This window comes from Dendrobates tinctorius, unplaced genomic scaffold (genome assembly GCF_039654945.1).
Source record: "Dendrobates tinctorius isolate UK_male_01 unplaced genomic scaffold, ASM3965494v1 ptg000293l, whole genome shotgun sequence".
Taxonomy (NCBI): Eukaryota; Metazoa; Chordata; class Amphibia; order Anura; family Dendrobatidae; genus Dendrobates; species Dendrobates tinctorius.
Window position 1 is genome coordinate 7,162,031 of NW_027361960.1, and position 26,281 is coordinate 7,188,311.

Here is a 26,281-nt window from a genome sequence, read left to right on the forward strand (position 1 = left end):
CTTTCCCTAAGGCGTCTATCCACCCGGATGGCAAGGGACATGGCGGCCTCCAGCGACTTGGGGGCAGCGTACTGCACCAGAGTATCCTGCAACTTTGGAGATAAACCCTGCACAAATTGACTCCTAAGTGCAGGGTCATTCCACTGAGTGTTAGTGGCCCACCTCCTAAGCTCTGAGCAGTACTCCTCAGCAACCCGGGCTCCCTGTTTACACCTACGGAGTCAGGATCCACATACACAAGTGCCAAAGCTGCAAAAAACTCGTCCACGGACTCTAATGATGGAGAATCGTCCGGTAGGGAGAAGGCCCAGGATTGGGCATCCCCTTTAAGAAGGGACATAATGATTCCCACCTGTTGATCTTCAATCCCTTATGAACAAGGGCGCAGCCTGAAATATTATTTGCAGGTTTGTTGAAACACCAAGATTTGATCTCTCCCTCCAGAAAATCTGTCAGAGAGGGATATCTTGGGTTCTGGCTGATCCTGTTCCTGAACCAAGCCCCCAGAGCCCACCAACAGCCGCAGCTGCCGCACCAACCCTCCGCGCAGCCCCCTAATCTCATTAGTAAGGATCTGCAGCATTTGGGCAAAGAGCTGAACTGGGTCCATGGCTCAGCAGGAAAAAAAGTTATGGATGGTGATGACCCGTCCTGTGTGACGTGACCCACAGGCCGGTAACTGAAACAACAAGACGCGGCACGTGAAACTGTCCTGTGTGACACGGCCCGCAGGCCGGTAACTAAAACAACAAGACACAGGGAAAGGGGAAACCGTTACAACGGTGGGCCCTGCGATAGGGTAAGGGGACGTGGAGACCTCCTGCACTCCCCTGAGTCAGTGACCCTAACGCTCCTAAAGTTCCCTATGCCGGTTCCGCACTGGGCGCCGATCAGGAACCTGTCACCCTAGCACACCCTACACCTATCCCTTGCTAGGGAGCTGGGTGGCGCCGGCACTGGCCCCACCGCTGTACTAATACACACTAAGGAAAAACACAAACAGGGAAACACCACTTAGGTGTACGCTGTTGCTCTTGCTCCTAGCAACAGAGTCCACCACCAGAATGCAGCTCTCCTCCTGAATAGCTGCCACCAAGCTCTGTCAGAGCTACAAGTTAATCCCCTCTGACTCCTTCCACACCAGGGCTAAGACAGTGCTGCAAGGAACGCTGTCCAGCTCCTTCCTCCACCAAGGATGGTTGAAATGAAAACTATCACCAACACTGATTGCAACACCTGTGACTCTTTTATAGCAGAGCCAGAGCAATCACACCTGCATTATAATCATGTGCACTTAACTAAAGAAACCAGAGTGCAGTGATGCTCACCACGACCGGGGGCAAACTTAGAACAAAAGACACCACAGTGCAATAATCCTAATGGCCACCGGGGGGCAAAAACCAAACTTAAGCACAGCTTAAGAAAAAAAAAAAAAAGGTTACCTGTGCTTTTTATCAGTCCTGATCCAGCATGGAGCATGACACAGAGACACCCAAAATGGAATTAAAGATATCCTGCAGAATTATTTTGATATTTTCTTGTTCATTAGATTCTAGGACACCTCCCTCTCTAATGTTACATCTCCTGCCCCAAATATCAAGGTCTTCCAATTGAACCAAAGTTCTTTAACAGTTTTTTTGCGGTAAAATAGATGCCTGGTGTAGTTCAGCCAAGTGGGATCTGGTGAGGTTGTGGTCCCCCTCTAAAGCATCAATCCGACCGGACAGAAGCTGCAGGTCCCGACGCACACAGGTAACTATTTAAAATCGTCCTTTGAGGGAAAACCTGAAAAAAATTTCACCCATGCTAGCGTAGGCTGTTCTCCCATGTGGACCTCTTTCTCCTCAGAGGTCTACCCCCGCATAGTTACTCCACTCCCTTTCCTGGGTGACTTTAGATGTTAACTTAGGGTGCCCTTTTTAAAAAACATTTCCCTCACTTCTCCATCATTTCTGCTTTGATCCATGGGGATCTTTGTGGGTCTGGGGATAGCATAGGGACCAAGTAATGGCCCTGTTGAGGGGGGAGGAGCTATGTCCTCCTTCTGCAGCCAGTGGCTTACCGCCATTTTGTGTGATACACTGCCGAGAGGATAACAGTCTCCTGGTCCCCATCAGCCTTCTGCTGTGGGACGCCACCCCCACATTTATCCTGCTTACCACCTCCTGGCACCAAGTCCGCTGAGCATGGTTGCGAGCCCCCTACATTCAGGGCGCCGGGAACTGCAGCCTCTGCATGCCGACTGGACACCTCCCCCTCCAGGCAAGATGGCGCCTGGGCCGACACGCCGCTCTGCTTCTACAGGAGGAAGGTGTCCAGAGTGGGCGCAGAACTGGCCAACAAGGCTCAGGTGAGATAGGACGCCAAGGCAGGAAAGCAGGAAGCCTGGCAGGAGCTCTGTACCTGCGCGTCTGCTCAGGCCAGCATCCGGACACCCCCCCAATAAAAGTTAAATCTTAACAGTCTTTAGTTACGGATTTTTTGTCTTAGGGAATTGGATAATAGCTAATGCGATGCAGGCACAAATTGATTTGTCTTCATGGAATACCAGACAGCCTCTATAATGTTAAAGAGGAACAATCACCAAAAATCTACTCTGATTAGAAAATAAAAAATAGAGTTGTGTGTATTTACGTATTTTAGATACAGTGGGGAAAATAAGTATTTCGAACACTGCCAATTTTCCTACCTACAACGAATGGAAAGGTCTATAATTTTTATCGTAGGTACACTTCAACTGTGAGAGACAGAATCTTAAAAAAATCCAGAAAATCACATTATATGATTTTTAAATAATTAAATTGCATTTTATTGCATGAAATGCATATTTGATCACCTACCAACCAGCAAGAATTCTGGCTCTCACAGACCTGATAGTTTTTCTTTAAGAAGCTCTCCTACTCCACGCTCATTACCTGTATTAATTGCACCTGTTTGAACTCGTTACCAGTATGAAAGATACCTGTCCACACAATCACACTCCAACCTCTCCATCACAAGGCTGGCATGAGCTACAGGACAATAGGCATGCAGCTTGGTGAGATGGCAACGTTTCTTGGTGCAATAATTAGACAATGGAAGAAGCACACGATGATTGTCAAACTTTTTCGATCTAGAGCTCCATGCAAGATTTCGCCTCGTGGGGTAAGGATGATTCTGAGAAAGGTCAGGAATCAGCCCAGAATTACATGGGAGGACCTGGTCAATGACCTGAATAGAGCTGGGACCACAGTCTCAAATATTACTGTTAGTAACACACTTCGCCATCATGGATTAAAATCCTGCAGAGCCCCCAAGGTCCCCCTGCTCACCGCAGCACATGTCCTAGCCCGTTTGAAGTTCGCCAATGACCATCTCGATGATCTAGAGTAAGCATGGGAGAAGGTGATGTGGTCAGATGAGACCAAAATAGTACTTTTTGATATCATCTCCACTTGCTGTTTAGAGGAAGAAGAAAGATGAGTACAACCCTAAAGACACTGTCCAAACCGTGAAGCTTGATTGGGCGGGAAGGTTCATACTTTGGGTATGCTTTTCTGTAAAGGAGACAGGGGCGGCTGCACAATATTGAAGGGAGGATGATGGGGTTATGTATGCCGATATTTTGGCCAACTACATCCTTCCCTCAGTAAAAACATTGAAGATGGATTGTGGCTTCCAGCATGACAATGACCCCACACACAGCCAGGGCAACTAAGGATTGGCTCCGTAAGAAGCATTACAAGATCCTGGAGTGGCCTAGCCAATTTCCAGACCTCAACACAATAGAAAATCTTCAGAGGGAGCTGAAACTCAATGTTGCCTGCAATAGCTCTGAAACCTGAAAGATCTAGAGAAGATCTGTATAGAGATGTGGGCCAAAATCCGTACTGCAGTGTGTGCAAACTTGGTCCAGAACTGCAGGAAATGTCTGACCTTTGTAATTTCAAACAAAGAATTGTTTCATGCAAAAAAATGCAAATTAATTCTGTAAAAATCATACAATGTGATTTTCTGTTTTTTTTTTTATTTTTAGATTCTGTGTCTCACAGTTGAAGTGTACCTACGATAAAAATTACAGACCTCTGCATTCTTTGTAGGTGGGAAAACTTTCAAAATCAGCAGTGTATCAAATACTTATTTTCCCCACTGTAGATACAGACCGTTTTGAAAGTCGGTAAAAACCTAAAAACCTTGTACCTGATGTTCAAGGGAAAGCTTCACTGATCCCTCTGCACCACACATGCTTTTACTGCACAAGTGCAAACAGAGAGACTGGAAGCGTTCTTCTCCCAGGAATACACTGCTACTTTATTAGAAGACTTCTCTGCCTGCAAGTTGCACTATATACCATTGTCACACTTATCATTGCTCTGATCAGAGTGAAAACAGTCGGATCAGTACAATGACCAGAGTGATGATGAAAGACAGAGAAGCTGCTGACAGGCAGGGACAACAAAATATACATTTCGCTGGGCAGGGAAACATAAGTGATCGGTCTTCTATTGAAGTGCAGGGATGTTCCTGGGAGTCACGCATATGTGAACACTTCTTTATTTCACTCTCCTAACTAAACAGGGAGATCTCACAAGTTATGACATGAAACTGTCTTAACCCCTTAACCCTTTCCCGACCTTTGACGCCACGTAGGCGTCATGAAAAGTTGTGCCAATCTGACTTGTGACGCCTATGTGGCGTCATGGGGAGATCATGTTCCTGCGGGTCGGGTGACCGGGGTCAATGAAAGGTCACCAGACCCGCAGGTACAGGAGGACCTGTGCTTGACCCCTGGGGGGGTGGCTTTGCCCCTCCCCCCATGGCTACGATCGCTCTGATTGGCTGTTTCACTTTCAACAGCCAATCAGAGCAATTGTAATATTTCACCAATGAAATTTGGTGAATATTACAATCCAGTCATGGCCTATGCTGCAATATCATCGGCCATGGCTGGAGACCACGATCTGACCCCCCCACCAACTGACGGGGCGATCTGCCACCGACTGCCGCCGCCGTCAGTATTTGCTCCCCCTGCCCTCCACTTCCCCCGCCTTCCGATCCCCCCTCCTGCCTGGTACCTCCTGAGTCCTGGTGTCCCTCCTGAATCTTCCATGGGCGCCGCTATCTTCCAAAATGGCGGGTGCATGCGCAATGCGCTTGCCGAATCTGCCGGCCGGCAAATTCATTCATCCATTCCAGTTACATTTTGATCACTGTGATAAACCCTATCACAGTGATCAAAATAAAAAAAGTAAATAAACACCCCCCTTTATCACCTCCATAGGTAGGGAAAAATAATGAAATAAAGAAAATATATTTATTTTTCTGTTAGGGTTGGAATTAGGATTAGGGTTAGAATTAGAGTTGGAATTAGGGTTAGGGTTGGAATTAGGGCTGCGGCTGGAATTAGGGTTGGGGTTAGGGTTGGAATTAGGGTTAAGATTAGGGTTAGGGGTGTGTTGTTGGGATTAGGGTTAGGGTTGGGATTAGGGATAGGGGTATGTTGGGTTTAGGGTTGTGGTTAGGATTAGGGGGTGTGTTGGGGTTAGGGTTGAGTTAGAATTGACGGGTTTCCACTATTTAGGCACATCAGGGGGTCTCCAAACGCGACATGGTACCACCATTGATTCCAGCCAATTTTGCATTCAAAAAGTCAAACATGTTCCCTCCCTTCTGATTCCCAACGTGTGCCCAAACAGTGCTTTACCCCAACATATGGGGTATCAGCGTACTCAGGAAAAATTGCGCAACAACTTTGGGGGTCTAATTTGTCCTGTTACCCTTGGGAAAATAAAAAATTGGGGGGTAAAAAATTATTTTTGTGGAGTTTTATTTTCACGACTCTGCGTTGTAAACTTCTATGAAGCACTTGGGGATTCAAAGTGCTCACCACACATCTAGATGAGTTCCTTGGGAGGTCTAGTTTCCAAAATGGGGTCACTTGTGGGGGGTTTCTACTGTTTAGGCATATCAGGGGCTCTGCAAACGTAACATGACGCCCGCAGACCATTCTATCAAGTCGGCATTTAAAAATGTCACTACTTTCCTTCCGAGCCCAGACGTGTGCCCAAACAGTGGTTCCCCCCCACATATGGGGTACCAGCGTACTCAGTACAAACTGGACTACAACTTTTGGAGTCCAATTTCTCCTGTTACCCTTGTGAAAATAAGAAATTGCGGACTAAAAAAATAAATAATTTTTTGAGAAAAAAAAAGATTTTTTATTTTCACTTCTGTGAAGCATTTGGGGGTTCAGAGTGCTCACCACACATCTATATAAGTTCCTTGGGGGGGGACTAGTTTCCAAAATGGGGTCACTTGTGGGGGGGTTTCCAATATTTAGGCACACAGGGGCTCTCCATACGCGACATGGTGTCCGCTAACGATTGGAGCTAATTTTCCATTCAAAAAGTCAAATGGCGCTCCTTCCCTTCCGAGTCCTGCCGTGCACCCAAACAGTAGTTTATGACTACATATGAGGTATCGGTGTACTCAGGAGAAATTGCCCAACAAATTTTAGGATCCATTTTATCCTGTTGCCCATGTGAAAATGAAAATATTGAGGCTAAAAGAAAATTTTTGTGAAAAAAAAGTATTTTAATATTTACAGATCAATTTGTGAAGCACCTGGGGGTTGAAAGTGCTCACTATGCATCTAGATAAGTTCCTTCAGGGTTCTAGTTTCCAAAATGGGGTCATTTGTGAGGGAGCTCCAAAGTTTAGGCACACAGGGGCTCTCCAAACACGACATGGTGTCCGCTAACGATTGGAGCTAATTTTCCATTCAAAATGTCAAATGGTGCTCCTTCCCTTCCGAGTCCTACTGTGCACCCAAACCAGTGGTTCCCCCCCACATATGGGGTATCAGCGTACTCAGGACAAATTGGACAACAACTTTTGGGGTCCACGTTCTCCTTTTACCCTTGGGAAAATAAAACAATTGTTGCTAAAAGATCATTTTTGTGACTAAAAAGTTAAATGTTCATTTTTTCCTTCCATGTTGCTTCTGCTGCTGTGAAACACCTGAAGGGTTAATAAACTTCTTGAATGTGGTTTGGATCAGCTTGAGGGGTGCAGTTTTTAGAATGGTGTCACTTTTCAGCCATATAGACCCCTCAAACTGACTTCAAATGTGAGGTGGTCCCTAAAAAATGGTTTTGTAAATTCTGTTGTAAAATGAGAAATTGCTGGTCAACATTTAACCCCTATAACTTCCTAACATAAAAAAAAATTGTTTCCAAAATTGGGCTAATGTAAAGTAGACATGTGGAAAATGTTATTTATTAACTATTTTTGTCACATAACTCTCTGGTTTAACAGAATAAAAATTCTAAATTTGAAAATTGTGAAATTTTCCGATTTTTTTCACAAATAAACGTAAAAATTATTTACCTAAATTTACCACTAACATGAAGCCCAATATGTCACGAAAAAACAATCTCAGAATCGCTAGGATCCATTGAAGCATTCCTGTTATTACCTCATAAAGGGACACTGGTCAGAATTGCAAAAATTAGCTAGGTCATTAAGGTCAAAATAGGCTGGGTCATGAAGGGGTTAAGGACCAAGCCACTATGTAGGTTATTGACCAGGCCTTAATTTTGAAATCTGGCCACTGTCACTTTATGTGGTTATAAGTCTGCAATGCTTCAACGTATCTCACTGATTCTGAGATTGTTTTTCGTGACATATTGTACTTTATGATAGTAGTACAATTTATTCAAAATTTCTTGTGTTTATTGTGGAAAAAATGTAAATTTGGCAAAAAATTTGAAAATGTTACAATTTTCAAAATTTTAATTTTTATGCCCCTAAATCAGAGCTTTATATCACACAAAATAGTTAATAAATAACATTTCCCACATATCTACTTTACATCAGCACAAAGTGCTAAGGGTTCAAATTTGACCAGCGATTTCTCATTTTTTCATCAGACTGTACAAAACCATTTTTTTAGGGACCACCTCAAATTTGAAGTCATGTTGAGGAGTCAATATGAGAGAAAATGCCCAAAAGTGACACCATTCTAAAAACTTCACCCCTCAAAGTGCTCAAAACTGCATTTAAAAAGTTTATTAACCCTTAAGATGCTTCACAAGAATGAGCACTTAACTTTTTTTGGCCAAAAATTTTACTTTTGACACAATTTTTTTAATTTTGTCAAGGGTAATTTCTCCTGATTACATCGATACACCATGTGAGGAGGATGGACCACTCTTTAGGTGCACGGCAGGGCTCGGGAGGGAAGGAGCACCATTTGAGGTTTTCAACGTAAAATTGATGGAATTATCAGCGGATGCCATGTCGCGCTTGGAGAGCCCCTGATGTACCTAGACAGTGGAAACCCCCTCACAAGTGACACCATTTTGGAAACTAGACCCCCCAAGGAACTTATCTAGATGTGTGGTGAGCACTTTGAACCTCCAAGTGCTTCACAGAAGTTAATAACGTAGAGCCGAGCAAATAAAAAATCATATTTTTTCCACAAAAATGATCTTTTCCCCCAATTTTTTATTTTTCCAAGGGTAACAGGAAAAATTGGACCTTAAAAGTTGTTGTGCAATTTGTCCTGAGTATGCGGATACCCCATATGTGGGGGTAAAACACTGTGATCGCCTTACTGCGATCTTTGGGAGGCAGAATGAACAAATACACAAAAGGTGAAGAATTGGGTTTATTTTTTACGCCATTCCTCATGTGGTATTAGTGATTAGGCGACTTTAGTCTTCGGGTCTGTGCGATTACAGTGATGCCAGATTTATTTCCTTTTTTATGTTTAGCTTCTGTCAAACACTAAAAGACGCTTTTTTGTAAGAAGTTTTTGCATAGTCATATTTTGAGAGCTAATTTTTCCATATTTTGGCCGACAGAGTCATGTGAGGGCTTGTTTTTTGCGGGACAACCAGACTTTTTTATTGGTACCATTTTTGGGCACATGACATTTTTTGATCGCTTTGTATTCCGATTTTTGTGGAGACAGAATGAACAAAAACCAGCAATTCAGGATTTTTTTTTCTTCTTCGTTCTGCATGTGGTAAAACTGGTAAGGCAGCTTTATTCTTCTGGTCAGTATGATTACAGCAATGCCTCATTTATATGTTTTTTTTTTAATGTTTTGGGGTTTTTACACAATAAAAACTTTTATAGAAAAAATAATTATTTTAGTGTTTCTTTATTCTGAGAGCGATAACCTTTATATTTTTCGGCTGATGGAGCTTTATGGCGGCTTGTTTTTTGCGGGACAAGATGGCGTTTTCAGTTATACTATTTTTATTTACGTTCGTCTTTTTTATCGCGTTATATTCCACTTTTTCCAAGCGGTATGATGATAAAGCATAATTTACTACTTATTGGGTTTTTTTCGGCGTTCACTTAAGGGGTTAACTAGTGTGACACTTTTATAGATCTGATTTTTATGGACATGGCGATACTAAACGTGTACTTTTTTTGTTTAATTTTTTAACATAAAAATGTGTTTTTATTAGTGGATTTTTAAATTATTTTTATTATTTTAAAATATTTGTTTTTTTAAATGTTCCAGCATTGCAGTGCATTTTACCTATATTGAAAGTGTCTAACACAATGCTGTGAGCATGGTCTCAGATGCTTTCTGTAGCTTGTGGTAGTTTAAATGCATGACGGACACAGTTCGTCATGCTGCGGGAACTTACACCCGGCCATGACAGACTGTGTCTGTCAATGGACGTTAAGGGGTTACACAATCTCACTTCTATAGAACATTTTGGCTGTTCCTCACCCAGTTCCAAACCTCCTACACAGCTGTTTTAGTTTCAGTTATTGTCTGTTTTTTCAACTTACATATGAAAATGATAGTCATTATCACTTGTTTTGTATAATTGGTTACTCATGCATTGGACTACTATGAATTCAAAGGATGGGATGATAATACCAAAATATTTGATTTTGTTTTAGTTGATAAAATTAAATCATTAACCTTTCTATTTCGAAAGCATTTTTACTTTGCAGCATTTTTCTATATTTGCAAAAAACTTTCACACGTTACTGTAGGTTGAAATACAGTCAATAACTGAAACAAAAACAGCAGTATTAGGAGGCTTAAAACTAGGTGGGGAACAGGCAATCTCTGCTATATAGATGAGCTAATGTAAGACCATTTCATATCATGGGTCATACACCATGATAAGACTGAGCACAGCAGCAAGACACAAAGTAGCTATGCTAAAGAAGTTTCTGGCAGGGAAATATTTTCAATGCAGATAGGCATTTTAAGATTTCCTGTTTTGAACCAATAAATGAGTAACTTTGAGGGCCATATATGCTGTGGTCATCCAAGGAAAATAAGTGCATCAGGTGAAAGGCACATCTTGCTTACTTCCCTTTGATAAATATAGCCGTGACTCACGAGTTGCTGCCGGTTCTGAGCTGATGGCACTTCTGGACATATGGTTTCAAAGGGAATTAAGCAAGACCCATGACATTAAACAGTCTTAAACTGACATACAGTGGGTACGGAAAGTATTCAGACCCCTTTATTTCCGACCCACTTGATTTGTAAAGGCACACACCTGTCTATATAAGACTTCACAGCTCACAGTGCATGTCAGACCAGATGAGAATCTTGAGGTCAAATGAACTGGCCAAGGAGCTGAGAGACAGAATTGTGGCAAGGCACAGATCTGGCCAAGGTTACAAAAGAATTTCTGCAGTATTCAAGGTGGCCTCAATATTCCTTAAATGGAAGAATTTTGGGACCACCAGAAGCATTCCTAGACCAGGTCATCCAGCCAAACTTAGCAATTGTAGGAGAAGAGCCTTGGTGAAATAGGTAAAGAAAAACCCCAAGATCACTGCGGCTGAGCTCCATAGATGCAGTAGGGAGATGGGAGAAAGTTCCACAAAGTCAACTATCACTGCAGCCCTCAACCAGTCGGGCCTTTATGGCAGAGTGGCCCAAAGGAAGCCTCTCCTCAGTGCCAGATGTATATGAAATAAGACTTGGCACTCAACTTAATAAGATGAATAGAGAAATTTTTAATGAACAGTTAGTGGTATAAATTTCACAGACGTTTTGGTCTCATTTGTGCTCAAGTTTTTCTTATATGGGACGAGGTCGTCTTAGGCTGGTTTCACATTTGCGTTTTTTAGCGCTGGAAAAAAACGCACACCTGCGCATGCGTTTTTTCCCCTATATTTAACATGGGTGCACATACCTGCGCGCTGGTAAGCGCATGTATGCGATTTTCATGCGCTGCGTTTTTTTGGGGTGTGCGTTGGGATTTTCCAGACGCAGCATGTTGCATTTTTTGGCCCTGGAAAAAAGCGCATGCGCACATATGCGCACATTTTGCGCTAAAAATGGCCATTATAGCCTATGGATGCGCATATGTGCGCACTGGCATGCTCATGTATGCGTTTTTTTGCATATGCGTTTTTTTTTTTAAACCATGGAATTTAGGGGTTTGGGTTAGAGTTAGGGTTAGTTAAGGGGGTTTAGGGTTAGGGTTATGGTCAGGGTCAGGGTTAGGGTTGGGGTTTGGGTCAGGGTTAGGGTTAAGTATGGTTTTGTTAAGGATTAGGGTCATGGTTAGGGTCAGGATTAGGGTTAAGTATGGTTTTGTTAAGGGTTAGGGTCAGGGTTAGGGTTAGGGTCAGGGTTAGGGTTAGGGTCAGGGTTAGGGTCAGGATTAGGGTTAAGTATGGTTTTGTTAAGGATTAGGGTCATGGTTAGGGTCAGGATTAGGGTTAAGTATGGTTTTGTTAAGGGTTAGGGTCAGGGTTAGGGTTAGGGTCAGGGTTAGGGTCAAGATTAGGGTTAAGTATGGTTTTGTTAAGGATTAGGGTCAGGGTTAGGGTCAGGATTAGGGTTAGTATGGTTTTGTTAAGGGTTAGGGTCAGGGTTAGGGTTAGGGTCAGGGTTAGGGTCAGGATTAGGGTTAAGTATGGTTTGGTTAAGGGTTAGGGTCAGGGTCAGGGTTAGGGTTAGGGTCAGGGTTAGGGTTAAGTATGGTTTTGTTAAGGGTTAGGGTCAGGGTTATGGTTAGGGTTAGGGTCAGGGTTAGGGTTAGGGTCAGGGTTAGGGTTAGGGTTAGGGTTAGTTAGGGTTTAGGGTTTGGGTTAGGGTTAAGTATGATTTGGTTAAGGGTTAGGGTCAGGGTTAGGGTCAGGGTTAGGGTTAGGGTCAGGGTTAGGGTTAGTAAAGTCATGGTTTGGGTAGTGTGAGGGGCCACCTAAAAATGTTGGGAAAAAACGCAAACGCGGTAAAAACGCGCTAAAAACGCATACAAACGCATAAAAACGCTGCGTTTTTTTCATGCATGCTCATAAAAATGCTTGAAAAAAACGCAGCAGTTGTATGCTTATGTATGCGTTTTTTCAATGCGTTTTTTTGCGGGAAAAACGCGCTGCAAAAAAAAGCAAGTGTGAAACTAGCCTTAAGGAGAGTGGCTGCCTGGGTCTGTCACGGTGTCCACCACTGTTTGCTGACCATGAAAAACGTGCGCACGGATAGCTCTCTCATCACTAAGACCGAACCACACCGGTAGTGCCACGCTCTTTCTTTATATCCCTCTCCTCAGTGCCAGACATATGAAAGCCCGCATAGAGTTTGATAAAAAAAACACATGAAGTACTCCCAAACTATGAGAAATAAGATTCTCTGGTCTGATGAGACGAAGGTAGAACTTTTTGGTGATAATTCTAAGCGGTATGTGTGGAGAAATCCAGGTGCTGCTCATTACCTTCTCAATACAATCCCAACAGTGAAACATGGTTGTGGCAACATCATGCTATGGGGGTGTTTTTCAGCTGCAGGGACTGGACGACTGGTTGCAATTGAAGGAAACATAAAGGTGGCCAAGTACAGAGATATCCTGGATGAATACCTCTTCCAGAGTGCTCTGGACCTCAGACTTGGCCGAAGGTTCACCTTCCAACAAGACAATGACCCTAAGCACACAGCTAAAATAACAAAGGAGTGGCTTCAGAAAAACTCTGTGACCATTCTTGACTGGCCCAGCCAGAGCCCTGACCTAAACCCAATTGAGCATCTCTGGAGAGACCTGAAAATTACTGTCCACCAGTGTTCACCATCAAACCTGACGTAACTGAAGAGGATCTGCAAGGAAGAATGACAGAGGATCCCCAAATCCAGATGTGAAAAACTTGTTGCATCATTCCCAAGAAGACTCATGGCTGTACTAGCGCAAAAGGGTGCTTCTACTCAATACTGAGCAAAGGGTCTAAAATACTTATGACCATGTGATATTTTAGTTTTTCTTTTTTAATAAATTTGCAAAAATTTCTACATTTCTGTTTTTTTTCAGTCAAGATGGGGTGCAGAGTGTACATTAACCACTTCCTGACCTTTGACGCCACATAGGCATCATGAAAGTCAGTGCCAATCCGACCCATGATGCCTATGCAGCATCATGAATTCATTGCCCCCCTGCGGGTCGGGTGAGTGGGATCACTGAAAGGTCACCCGACCCGCACACAGAAGACCCTTTGAAGCTAACCCCTGGGGCGTGGCTTAGCCCCCACGTGCCTACGATCGCTCTGGTTGGCTGTTAAAAGTGAAACTGCCAATCAGAGCGATTTGTAATATTTCCCCAATGAAAATTGGTGAAATATTACAATCCAGCCATGGCCGATGCTGCAATAGCATCGGGCATGGGTGGAGACCGGGACCCGACCCCCTAACCCCGACTGGCGGGGGCGACGGACGGCGGCTATGTGCCTCCTCCATTGCCATCAGCTCCCCCTCACCTTCCGATCCCCCCCTGTTACCATCCACGGTGCCTCCGACGTCCCTCTGGCCGTCCCGGTGTCCCACCGTCTCGGATCATGGGCGCCGTCATCTTGGAAAATGGTGGGCGCCGGGACCTGCTGGTTGCAGATTCTTTTTTTTTTTTCATTTTGATCACTGTGAAAAACTCTCACAGTGATCAAAATAAAAAAAAAGTAAATACACCCCCCCTTTATCACCCCCATAGGTAGGATCAAATAATAAAATAAAGAAAATATTTTTATTTTTCCATTAGGGTTAGGGTTAAGGCTAGGGCTAGGGTTAGAAATAGGGTTAGGGTTGGAATTAGGGTTAGTGGTGGAATTAAGATTGGGGTTGGAATTAGGGTTAAGATTAGGGTTAGGGGTGGGTTGGGGTTGGGAATAGGTTTACGCTTGTGGTTAGGGTTAGAGTTGGGATTAGGGTTAGGGGTGTGTTGGGGTTAGGGTTGTGGTTAGGGTTATGACTAAAGTTGGGATTAGGGTTAGGGGTGTGATTAGGGTTATGACTAGGGTTGGGATTAGGGTTAGGGGTGTGTTGGGGTTAGGGTTGGAGTTAGAATTGAGGGGTTTCCACTGTTTAGGCACATCATGGGGTCTCCAAACGCGACATGGCACCACCATTTATTCCAGCTAATCTTGCGTTCAAAAAGTCAAATAGTGCTCCCTCCATTTTGAGCCCCGACGTGTGCCCAGACAGTGGGTCCCCCCACATATGGGATACCAGCGTACTCAGGACAAACTGGAAAACAACTTTTGGGGTCCAATTTATCCTCTTACACTTGTCAAAATAAAAAATTGTGGGCTAAAAATCATTTTTTGAGGGAAAAAAATGATTTTTTATTTTCACAGCTCTGCGTTATAAACTTCTGTGAAGCACGTGGGGGTTCAAAGTGCTCACCACACATCTAGATAAGTTCTTTGGGAGGTCTAGTTTCCAAAATGGGGTCAATTGTGGGGAGTTTCTACTGTTTAGGCACATCAGAGGCTCTGCAAACGTACATGACACCCGCAGACCATTCCATCAAAGTCAAGATTTCAAACGTCACTACTTCCCTTCCGAGCACCGACATGTGCCCGAACAGTGGTTCCCCCCCACATATGGGGTACCAGCGTACTCAGGACAAACTGTACAACAACTTTTGGGGTCCAATTTCTCCTGTTACCCTTGTGAAAATAATAAATTGCAGGCTAAAAAATCATTTTTTGAGGGAAAAAAAATATTTTTTATTTTCACGGCTCTGCGTTATAAACTTCTGTGAAGCACTTAGGGGTTCAAAGTGCTCACCACACATCTAGATAAGTTCCTTGGGTGGTCTAGTTTCCAAAATGGGGTCACTTGTAGGGGGTTTTCACTGTTTAGGCACATCAGAGGCTCTGCAAACGTAACATGACGCCCGCAGACGATTCCATCAAGTCGGTATTTCAAAACGTCACTACTTCCCTTCCGAGCCCCGACGTGTGCCCAAACATTTTATTTTCACGGCTCTGCACTATACACTTCTGTGAAGCACCTGGGGGTTCAAAGTGCTCACTATGCATCTAGATAAGCTCCTTGGGGGGTCTAGTTTCCAAAATGGGGTCACTTGTGGGGGCTGTCTACCGTTTGGGCACATCAGGGACTCTGCAAATGCAACATGACGCCCGCAGAACATTCCATCAAAGTCTGCATTCCAAAATGGCGCTCCTTCCCTTCTGAGCTCTCCCATGCGCAAAAACAGTGGTTCCCCCCACATATGGGGTATCAATGTACTCAGGACAAATTGCACAATAACTTTTGTGGTTCAATTTCTCCTGTTAGCCTTGTGAAAATAAAAAAATAGCGGGCTAAAAAAATCATTTTTGAGGAAAAAAAATTATTTTTTATTTTCTCTGCTCTGCGTTATAATCTTCTGTGAAGCACTTGGGGGTTCAAAGTGCTCACCACACATCTAGATAAGTTCCTTGGGGGGTCTAGTTTCCAAAATGGTGTCACTTGTGGGGGAGCTCCAATGTTTAGGTACACAGGGGCTCTCCAAACGCGACATAGTGTTCGCTAATGAATGGAGCTAATTTTCCATTCAAAAAGTCAAATGATGCTCCTTCCCTTCCGGACCCTGCCGTGCACCCAAAAAGGACTTTTTTTTCACACAAATTTTCTTTTAGCCTCAGTTTGTTCATTTTCACATGGGCAACAGGATAAAATGGATCCTAAAATTTGTTGGGCAATTTCTCCTGAGTACACCAATACCTCATATGTGGTCATAAACCACTGTTTTTTAACGGATCAATTTGTGAAGCACCTGGGGGTTCAAAGTGCTCACTATGCATCTAGATAAGTTCCTTGGATGGTCTAGTTTCCAAAATGGGGTCACTTGTGGGGGAGCTCCAATGTTTAGGCGCACAAGGACTCTCCAAACGTGACATGGCAACTGCTAAATATTCCAGCATATTTTCCATTCAAAAAGTCAAATGGCGCTCCTTCCCTTCTGAGCCATGCCGTGCACCCAAACAGTGGTTTATGACCACATATGAGGTATTGGAGTACTCAGGAGAAATTGCTTAGCAAATTTTAGGATCCATTTTATCCTGTTACCCATGTGAAAATGAAAAAATTGATGCTAAAAGAAAATTTTTGTTGGAAAAATTAAAATGTCCATTTTTTCCTTCCACGTTGCTTTAGTTCCTGTGAAGCACTTGAAGGGTTAATAATCTTCTTGAATGTAGTTTTGAGTAGCTTGAGGGGTGCAGTTTTTATATTGCTGTCACTTTTGGGTATTTTCTGCCATATAGACCCCTCAAAGTGACTTCAAATGTGAGGTAGTCCCTAAAAAAATGGTTTTGTAAATTTTGTTTTAAAAATGAGAAATTGCTGGTCAACTTTTAACCCTTATAACGTCCTAACAAAAAAAAAATTTGTTTCAAAATTTGTGCTGATGTAAAAGTAGACATGTGGAAATGTTATATATTAACTATTAACTCTGGTTTAACAGAATAAAAATTCAAAATTTGAAAATTGCAAAATTTTCGCTAAATTTCCATTTTTTTCACAAATAAACGCAAAAATTATCGGCCTAAATTTACCACTAACATGAAGTCCAATATGTCACGAAAAACAATTTCAGAATGGCTAGGATGCGTTGGAGCGTTCCTGACTTATTGCCTCATAAAGGGACACTGGTCAGAATTGCAAAAAATGGCCAGGTCATTAAGGTCAAAATAGGCTGGGTCATGAAGGGGTTAATAAGAAAAAAATGAACTTTTTTGAATTTACCAAATAATCGCAATGAAACAAAGAGTGAAAAATTTTAAGGGGTCTGAATACTTTCCATACTAACTGTAGATAGAAGATTTTTTTTGTTCCTCACCTAGTTTTATGCCTTCTACACAGCAGTTTTGGTTCCTGTTAAAGCGAACCTGTCAGTAGTTTTGACTGATATAAGTTACGGCCACTGCCTTTCAGGGCTTATCTACAGTTTTCTATAATGCTGTAGATAAGCCCCCGGTTCGACCTATACAAATGTTTTTTACAGATGTAGAAAAAATGCTGCAAAATAAGAATGCTTTCAAAGTTGTTAACTAAACAAATAATCAAATAAATATTTGGTTTGTTCACCCTTTGTGTTCAAAACAGCCTCAGGTATATTTGCACAAAAGTCATGAATTTTGTAGCATTATAGTAATCCGATGTATGAGCAGCCAATTATACCAAACAGGTGATAACGATCATTTTGATATGTGGGTTGAAACCAGACATTAACTGAAATTATTCAGCTTAGTAGCAGGCTTTTAAAGGCCCCGTCACACTAAGCAATATCGCTATAACGTCACTGGTTTTGTGACGCAGCAGCGATATCGCTATGTGTGATACTTACCTCCGACCGCTCCCCGCTGGTTATCGCTGATCGGGCGAGAACAGCCTGGGCCGTTTCTCATCATCAGCTTCCTGCTGGGCTTCCTGCTGTGGCGACAAGCGATGCGTGGACGTGGGCGGGAGGACATCAAGATCGCCTCGTCTGACAGGTAAGTAGCGACCCCCGACCGCTGCTATGTCGCTGGTGAGATCTGCCTGTGTGGCAGCTCACTAGCGACCACTTAGCGATGGCACCAACGATCCATATCGTTTTCGGGATCGCTGGTGCATCACTAAGTGTGACAGTACCTTAACTGGGAAAAGAAAAGGGGGAGACAGGGCGCTTCCAATGCGTAGGTCTGTATGGAAAGTAGATGAGTGCACAGCAAGTGTTAGGCTCACCTGATAGGGTTGTGAGAGTCACAACACCTATAATCGCATAAAACAGCTGCAGCAGTCTGCACAAGGTCCAAGGACTTGGTACAAAGAGAAGGCTGGTAGTGCAATAAGAGACTGCGCTGCTGTGGTAGAATTCAAGGTATCTTTATTGCCAACGCGTTTCCTGAGCCAGTCCCAGCTTACTTGCCCTGATGAAGTAAGCTGGGACTGGCTCAGGAAACGCGTTGGCAATAAAGATACCTTGAATTCTACCACAGCAGCGCAGTCTCTTATTGTACTACCAGCCTTCTCTTAGTACCTTAACTGGTTGAGAAATAGCCTAAGTCTGCTATAATGGCGATGTGATTAAGGATAGTATCATGTCACAGGCCAGACTGCATGGCATAACTGGGCACAGCTGCAAGACACCATGTAGTTATACAGCATCAGCAAGCTTTTCTACCAGGAATATATTTCAAAGCAGACTGGGTTTTCAAGATTTTCAACCTCTTTTGAAGTAGGACAAGAAATGTATAACATTGAGGACTGTAGACACATTGGTCAGCCAAAGAGACTTTGTGCAGCTGATGAAACTTTCATAATCCAAACCACCCTTTGAAATCAGAAGATGTCCAGCAGTGCCATCAGCTAAGAACTGCTAGTGGGACACAGCTACACACATCTACTGTTAGAGGAAGATAGACCAGAATTGGTCTTCATGGAAGAATTGCGGCTAAAAAGCATTCAACATGTATATATGGACAAGTGACTGAACTGTAGTTGAAAATATAGGATCCAGAGTGCAACAATATTGTAGCAGATGTTGTGAAAGTTTTGTTGTAACAGAATGCAGTTTAGTTTAAGCTCTTAAAACTGACATTGACAAATTGTGGCATGGGCCATTATAGTAGTACAGCGGTTCACGTTACTGGAGTTTCAGCTTCTGCCTTTAAATGGGTAATCAGAATGATGACTCATTGCTCAGCTCATCTGACATAGATTGTTAGGTATCACCATGCACCCCGCTATTCATCCTACTAGTAACCGCATCTGCACATGTGCGGCTAGTGTCGCATGCACTGATAATACCGTAGGTGCAGGCACAGCCCTTTAATGTGTCTGTCTCGGCGGCATTAGTGTTAGCCAGCGTGTCGGTATGAAGGGTGCTTTAGGCTCTTAATAATTTACTCCGAGATATCACAACCATTATTCTATGTTGTGTATCACTGCACCTCTATTATTTTGCACCTCGCTGTACAATTCAAAACTCCAGCCGCATCTGTAGTTGCGCAGCCGGTGTCGGTAAGCACATGTGCTTGCGGCAGCTGCAAACACAATCTCCCAATCTTGTCACCATGCTGATAATAGTTAACCAGCATTATTGAGCCACCATGCCACCTAATTGCTGGCAATTGTTTGCGCTGATATGGCGCACAGACAGGCTGTTACGGAACCATTGCTATACCCACGCTGCACTTCTCATATCATAAAGACGTGCACTGTGCATAGGCAGAAAGCTTCAAATCAGTGGTGGGGTGGGGTTATACAGAAATCATGCTTATGAAGGACTAGATAGCAGCATGTTTATAAAGCCCCTGTTACACATTGCGATATCACTAGCAATATCGCTGTAAAGTCACCGATTTTGTGACGTTGCAGCGATATTGCTAGCGATATCGCTGCATGTGATACTTACCTCCGACCGGCTCCCCCGCTGGTTATCGCTGATCGCGCGAGAAGCTCCTGGATCATTTCTCGTCGGCCACTTCCTGCTGGGCTTCCTGTGGCGCCGACGAGCGACGCGTGGATGCGGGCGGGAGGATGTCAAGATCGCCGCGTCTGACAGGTGAGTAGCGATCCCCGACCCCAGCGATGTCACTGGTGAGATCTGCCTGTGTGGCAGCTCACTAGCGACCACCTAGCGATGCATCATTGATCCTGACCGCGTCATATCGCTGGTCGGGATCGCTGGTGCATCGCTAGGTGTAACGGTACCCTAAGTCCTCTAGTGATAATCTCCTGCTGATCTGCTGATAAAATAGTAATTATATAAAGAATATAGCAAGCAGCCCAGTAAGTGACACATCGCTGGAATCAGGGTCTCTATCTCTACAATATGCTATCTGCACTAAAAAGAAGATTTCATCATCATCATAAAAACTGTCTGTAATTACCTGATAAGTCAAAAGTGTTTGCACAAGCCTGCATCGCCTGGAGATTTGTGCTTAGTTCTCCAAGGGTATGGTTTCCACCTTCAGGAAATGCTGCGGATTGGACACTGCGTACTGCCGCGTCGGCCAGATGTTGCAGCATAATGGAGGGGATTTTATGAAATCCCATGCCCACTTTTCGTAACTGGACATGCGGCGCATCTTTCTAGACCGCAGCATGTCTACTTATCTTGCGGAGACACAGTCTATGCATAGGATGCGGTGATTCCGCATGTGTTCAATGAACACATGTGGGATCACTGCTCATAAAAAAGCCCAACCATATGTGGAAACATAGCCCAAGATATTTGGGACAACCTTCCTGACAAAGTTTATTCAAAAATTGTTCAAGTATATCTAAAAGAATTGATGCTTTGATGCTGCATTGAAGCCATAGAGTGGTCTCACCATATATTGTATGATTTACATTCCTCTCTTATTCATTCATGTTGCATTTTGTTAATTGAAAAAATCAAATATTAACATTGTTAGTTTTGAAAGCCCTCTTAATTTGCAGCACTTTTTTTCCACACCTGCACTTTACTGTGTATTTTAGCCAATTGTTGCTAATTTTTGTTTCTTCTCTATTCATATTGTTTTTTACTGTGTTCCTTTTCGGTTTAGGGAAAACTGGCATGTATTTTGTCGAAGACTCTTCAACTGATACAGTGGAATCCAATGTAAGTATTATAAATCCACTTAAATATAAAAGAAAGTTGCATTAGCTCTGTTGTAGGTTTGCCACAGTATGTCTCACACAAATTGAATATGATAGAAGAGCATACATACTCTAATCTGGTCACAGGTCAGTGTGCAGTGAGAAGAGAAGGAGAAGGTGAGCTGTAACAATCATCTTTTACACAGGTCAACAAAAAAAATATTTTTTCCAAGGTTTTTTGAATGGATTTAGGGTATTTTGAGGGTGCGGAATTTAAAAATCTCATTACTTTTGCTGAATTTGTTCTAGTTTTTGAGATATAGTGGGGAAAATAAATATTTGATACACTGCCGAATCTGCGAGTTTTCCCACCTACAAAGAATGTAGAGATCTGTAATTTTTATTGTAGGTACACTTCAACTGGGAGAGACAGAATCTAAAAATAAAAAAATAGAAAATCACATTGTAGGATTTTACATAATTAATTTGCATTTTATTAAATGAAATAAGTATTTGATCGCCTACCAGCCATCAAGAATTCGGGCTCTCACAGACCTGTTAGGTTTTTGTTTAAAAAAAAAAGGATTTTTAGATTCTGTCTACAACAGTTGAAGTGTACCTACAATAAAAATTACAGATCTCTCCATTCTTTGTAGATGGGAAAACTTTCAAAATCGGTAGTGTTTCAAATACTTACCGTATTTTTCGGACTATAAGATGCACCAGATCATAAGACGCACCTAGGTTTTAGTGGAGTAAATTAGGAAAAAAATTGAAGCAAAAAATGTGGTCAATTCTTTACTTAATATCCCCTATGCTGGTACAGTATATATGTTCCCCTCATCCTCGTCCTGATAAAAAATTCCCCCCTCATCCCTACCCTGGTATGCATGAATCCCTCATCCCTATCCTGGTAGGAATGATCACCCTCATCTCTATACTAGTATGTATGGCCCCATCCTTATCCTGGTATGCATGGCCCCATCCCCAGCCTGGTATGCAGGGACCCCATCTCATCCTAATATGCATGGCCCCATCCCTATCCTGGTATGCAGTGCCCCCATCTCATCCTAATATGCATGGCCCCATGCCTATCCTGGTATGCAGGGCCCCCATCTTGTCCTAGTATGCATGGCCCCATCCATATCCTTGTATGCATAGCCCCATCCCTATCCTGGTATGTTGGGCCCCCATCTCGTCCTAATATGCATGGCCCCAGCCTGGTATGCAGGGCCCCCCATCTTGTCCTAGTATGCATGGCCCCATCCATATCCTTGTATGCATGGCCCCATCCCTATCCTGATATGCAGGGCCGCCACCTCGTCCTAATATGCATGGCCCGATCCCTATCCTTGTATGCTGGGTCCCCATCTCGTCCTGGTATGAAGGCCCCCATCTAGTCCTTGTATGCATGGCCCCATCCCTATTCCGGTATGATTGTCCCCCATCCCAGTCATGGTATGCATGGGCCCCATCCTTATAATTGGCCCCCACCCCCATCCTGGAATGCATGGCCCCATCAGAAAACATTGAAAAAAACAAACCATTACAGTTACCTACCTGGCGCTCCCTCGCAGCATCCTGTTTCGGTGCCAGCAACTGCTTTATGCTTGTAAGCAACGCATGGCTTTGATGTCTTGCGCTGCTCACAAGCAGAGCACAGCTGCCGGAAATCTTTCCGGCACTGTGCGCACAGAGAGCAGTGAGTATTCATTGCTTTTCAGCAGCGCGCACAGTATCAGCCACCGGCTTCCTGCTGCTGCCGGCGGTCATGTGACCACCGGCAGCAGCAGGAAGCCGGTGACTGACACTGTGCGTGCTACTGAAGAGCAATGAATACTCACTGCGCGCACAGTCCCAGCAATATTCCATCAGCTGTGCTCTGCTTGTGAGCAGTGCATGACATCCCTGCTATGCGCTGCTTACAAGCATTAAGCAGCTGCTGGCAATGGAGCAGGACGCTGCGACGGAGCGGAGGAAGGTAAGTGTAATGGTTTGGTTTTTTTTTATGTTTTCTGATGGGGTCATGCATACCAGGATGGGGTGGGGGCCAATTATAGGGATTAGGGAAATCATAGCAAGATACTATTATTACAGAGAAATGAATATTCATTGCCCTTCATGCCCATGGGTGTGGAATGCAGTGAATATTCATTTCTCTTTAGCAGCGAGAACAGGAGTTAGGCTAGTTTCACACTAGCGTTTATTCCACGCAGCACATGGCACCGCTAAGCCCCGCCTCCTGCCGGCTCCCTGCCCGCCCCATCCGGTCATCGCCGCCTACTATCGCACATGGACGCATGCGATCTGCGCACCCTATCTTTAGCATAGGGTGCAGAGATCGTGTGCTGGCCATGCGCTAGTTGAATTTTGGCGTGCGCTGCGCACTTTTGAAGGTGCGCCCGTGTGCACCGAACGCAGCATGTTGCATTTCGGCACGCTCGGCGTACCTTCAAAAAAGTGCCCAGCGCACGCCAAAATCCTACTAGCGCACGGCCAGCGCACGATCTGCGCACCCTTTGCTAAAGATAGGGTGCGCAGATCGCATGCGTCCATGTGCGATAGTAGGCGGCGATGACCAGATGGGGCGGGCAGGGAGCCGGCAGGGGGCGGGGCTTAGCGGTGCCGTGCACTGTGTGGAATAAACGCTAGTGTGAAACTAGCCTTAGCTGCAGCCGCCGGCCCCAGCCTCCTGTGACCCGCAATCATTAAAGGCCTCATGCAACATAGTTTTATCAAGATAAGATAAATAAACATGGAGCAATAATTGAGAAGAATAAAAGGGAAATACCTGTGCGCCCAGGTGGGTATCCCTGGTCCCACCTAGAGGCTGGAATTTCCCGGTGGGCAAACACGTGTCTGATGTCCAGATTCTCCACAGTAAAAACAAAGGCCCAACTCCCGACAACCATTGCTGTTTTTGTGACCGAGTACCCTAATCTGCATGGGGTTCTCAGTAGGTGTAGCAGCAGCCTTTATTTTAGGAAGTGGAGCTGGATCACTCTGGCAATCTAGTCTGTACTCCCACAGGCATTGTTCCTAATGCATTTCCAGGGACATGGCCAGTGTAGGACTGGAGCACCTTAAGCCCACCAGAAAAAATCCTTCTAGGGGACCACTATGTAACTACATAGAAAAAAATACAAGATCACCAACACGCTAATATCAGGGAATAACATAAGGTAGTACACGTCTTAATGATAAAGCAGGGGTTGGTGCCCACATTTTGGTGCAAATGCAATGATAAATGTGTCATAACACCAGTGTAGTGGATGATATTTTATGACATCTCATCTATACGCTGAGAAAATCCACGGCGGGAATTAACCAATGCAGATTTAACATGAACAATGTGTCAATTTGTGCTGTGCATATTCACCACCGATTTAATCCTTTGCAATATGAATGATCAGGTCAGTGGTAAAGGTGCGACATTACATAGTAGTAAACGCAGCAATATCTGCACAATATCTGTGTAGATATTTCCATTGTTAATTTGCTGTGGGATTTTCATGGTAGAAATTCTGCAGCCAATACATTATGGGAATGTCCCCTCTTATAGTGGTGGGGGTCTTAAATCACTTATGTATGACATTGGAATAATATCGAAAGAGCTTTCCCTCACATCCCCCATACGCTTTTTACAGAAATCTCTCTGCCACTTAAAAGGCCATAACTTTTTATGAAAGGCCTCATTTTGTTTTTAGTAGTGGAAGAAAAGTTTTAGTCAGGGGTGATAAAGGGGGGAGGGGCTCAGTCAGGGTAATACAGAGAGGTGGTGCAGTCAAGGTGGTACAGGGTGGTGGCACCGTCAGGGTTATACAGGAGGAGGTGGCGCAGTCGGGAGATACAGGGAGAGGGGGGTTCAGCCAGTCCGGGTGATACAGGGTGAAACAAGGGGAGGTGGAAGTATCTGTGTAGATATTTCCATTGTTAATTTGCTGTGGGATTTTCATGGTAGAATTTCTGCAGCCAGTACATTACGGGAATGTCCCTGCTTATAGTGGTGGGGGTGTTAAATCACTTATGTATGACATTGGAATAATATCGAAAGAGCTTTCCCTCACATCCTCACATACACTTTTTACAGAAATCTCTCTGCCACCTAAAAGGCCAAAACAGAGAGATGGTGCAGTCAAGGTGATACAGGGTGGTGGCACCGTCAGAGTTATACAGGAGGAGGTGGCGCAGTCGGGAGATACAGGGAGAGGGGGGTTCAGTCAGTCAGGGTGATACAGGGGAAGGTGGCTCAGTCAGGAGTGATACAGGAATAGGGGGTGCAGTCCAATGATACAGGAACAGGGGGTACAGTCCGGTGATACAGGAAGAGGGGGTTCAGCAGAGGTGATATAAGGAGAGGGGGTTCAGTCAGTCAGGGGTAATATAGGCAGAGAGGGGCTAAGTTAGGGTGATTCAGAGGGAGGTGGTGCAGGCATGGATAATACAGGGGGAGAGGGGCTCAGTGAGGGTGATACGGGGGAGGTGGTGCAGTTAGGGGTAATACGGGGGAGAGGGCTCAGTTGGGTGATAAGGTGGGAGGTGGTTCAGTCAAATGTTATATAGATGGAGGGGGCTCAGTCAGAGGTGATATAGGGGGAGGGGGCTCAGTTGGGTGATACAGGGGAGGGGGCTCAGCTAGGGGTGATACAGGGGTAGGGGACTCAATCAGGGGTGATATGGAAGGAGAGGGCTCAGTCAGGGATGATATAGGGGGAGGGGGGTGCAGTCAGTCAGGGGTGAAAGGAGAGATGAGATAATGGGGCCAATATTCATCCCTAAGTAACTTAGCTCCTCCCCCTCTATCACTCCAGACTAAAGGCCCCCACTTGCTCACTGTTAAGCTGGCAAAAGGGCCCTTCTTCAACCATTGCAGCTGTAGCAGGGAGTCATATATCTCCCCCTGCTGCTTACACTGTTTGTGAGGGGAGTGCGTGTTATGGATGAAAGCACAGCTCATTACCTGACCTGTGCTATACAGCCGGGGAAAGAGGACACAAAGCTATCAGTGTTAGCCTTATGAAGAGCTGCACTGCTCCTCCTGCTTGTCCAAAGCAGGGAAGAGCAGTTACATAAAAAGCCATCAGGGCGCAACAGTGCTCTTGTTACTTACAAATAGTGAGCCGCAGTCTGCAGCAGGCAAGTTGTGTCAGCTGTGTTATCAGTGAAATGCGTACTGCTCTCTGACTGTGAGAGGAGACGCGAGTAATGGTGACATACATGCTGGGAGGACGTCCTGCTCTTGGCTCCTCCCAGAGTTGCGTTCTGATGATTATTTGTCACTGCTCCGCCCAGTATGACAACCGGGGAGAGCGGTCGGTATGCGTATTGCTGGCAAACATTACTTATGTTCACTGTGCCAGCAGATGTTAGTTCCTGGGCCCACTGGAGAATCCTCCGATGGGCCAGTCTGACCCTGGACATGGCTGAATCAAGAGAGTCTGGTGCTGGAAATTGAACCAATGA

At 44.3% G+C, this 26,281-nt stretch overlaps 1 protein-coding gene across 3 annotated transcripts in view; it reads left to right on the top strand.

Annotated features, from left to right (window-relative positions):
* LYST (lysosomal trafficking regulator) overlaps positions 1-26,281 on the top strand; it is a 722,897-nt gene that overhangs the window by 535,594 nt on the left and 161,022 nt on the right. For all 3 annotated transcript variants that reach the window (XM_073560091.1, XM_073560092.1, XM_073560093.1), the window contains exon 37: positions 20,785-20,840. In XM_073560091.1, coding sequence (XP_073416192.1) covers positions 20,785-20,840 — 56 coding nt within the window. The remainder of the gene's footprint in view (positions 1-20,784; positions 20,841-26,281) is intronic.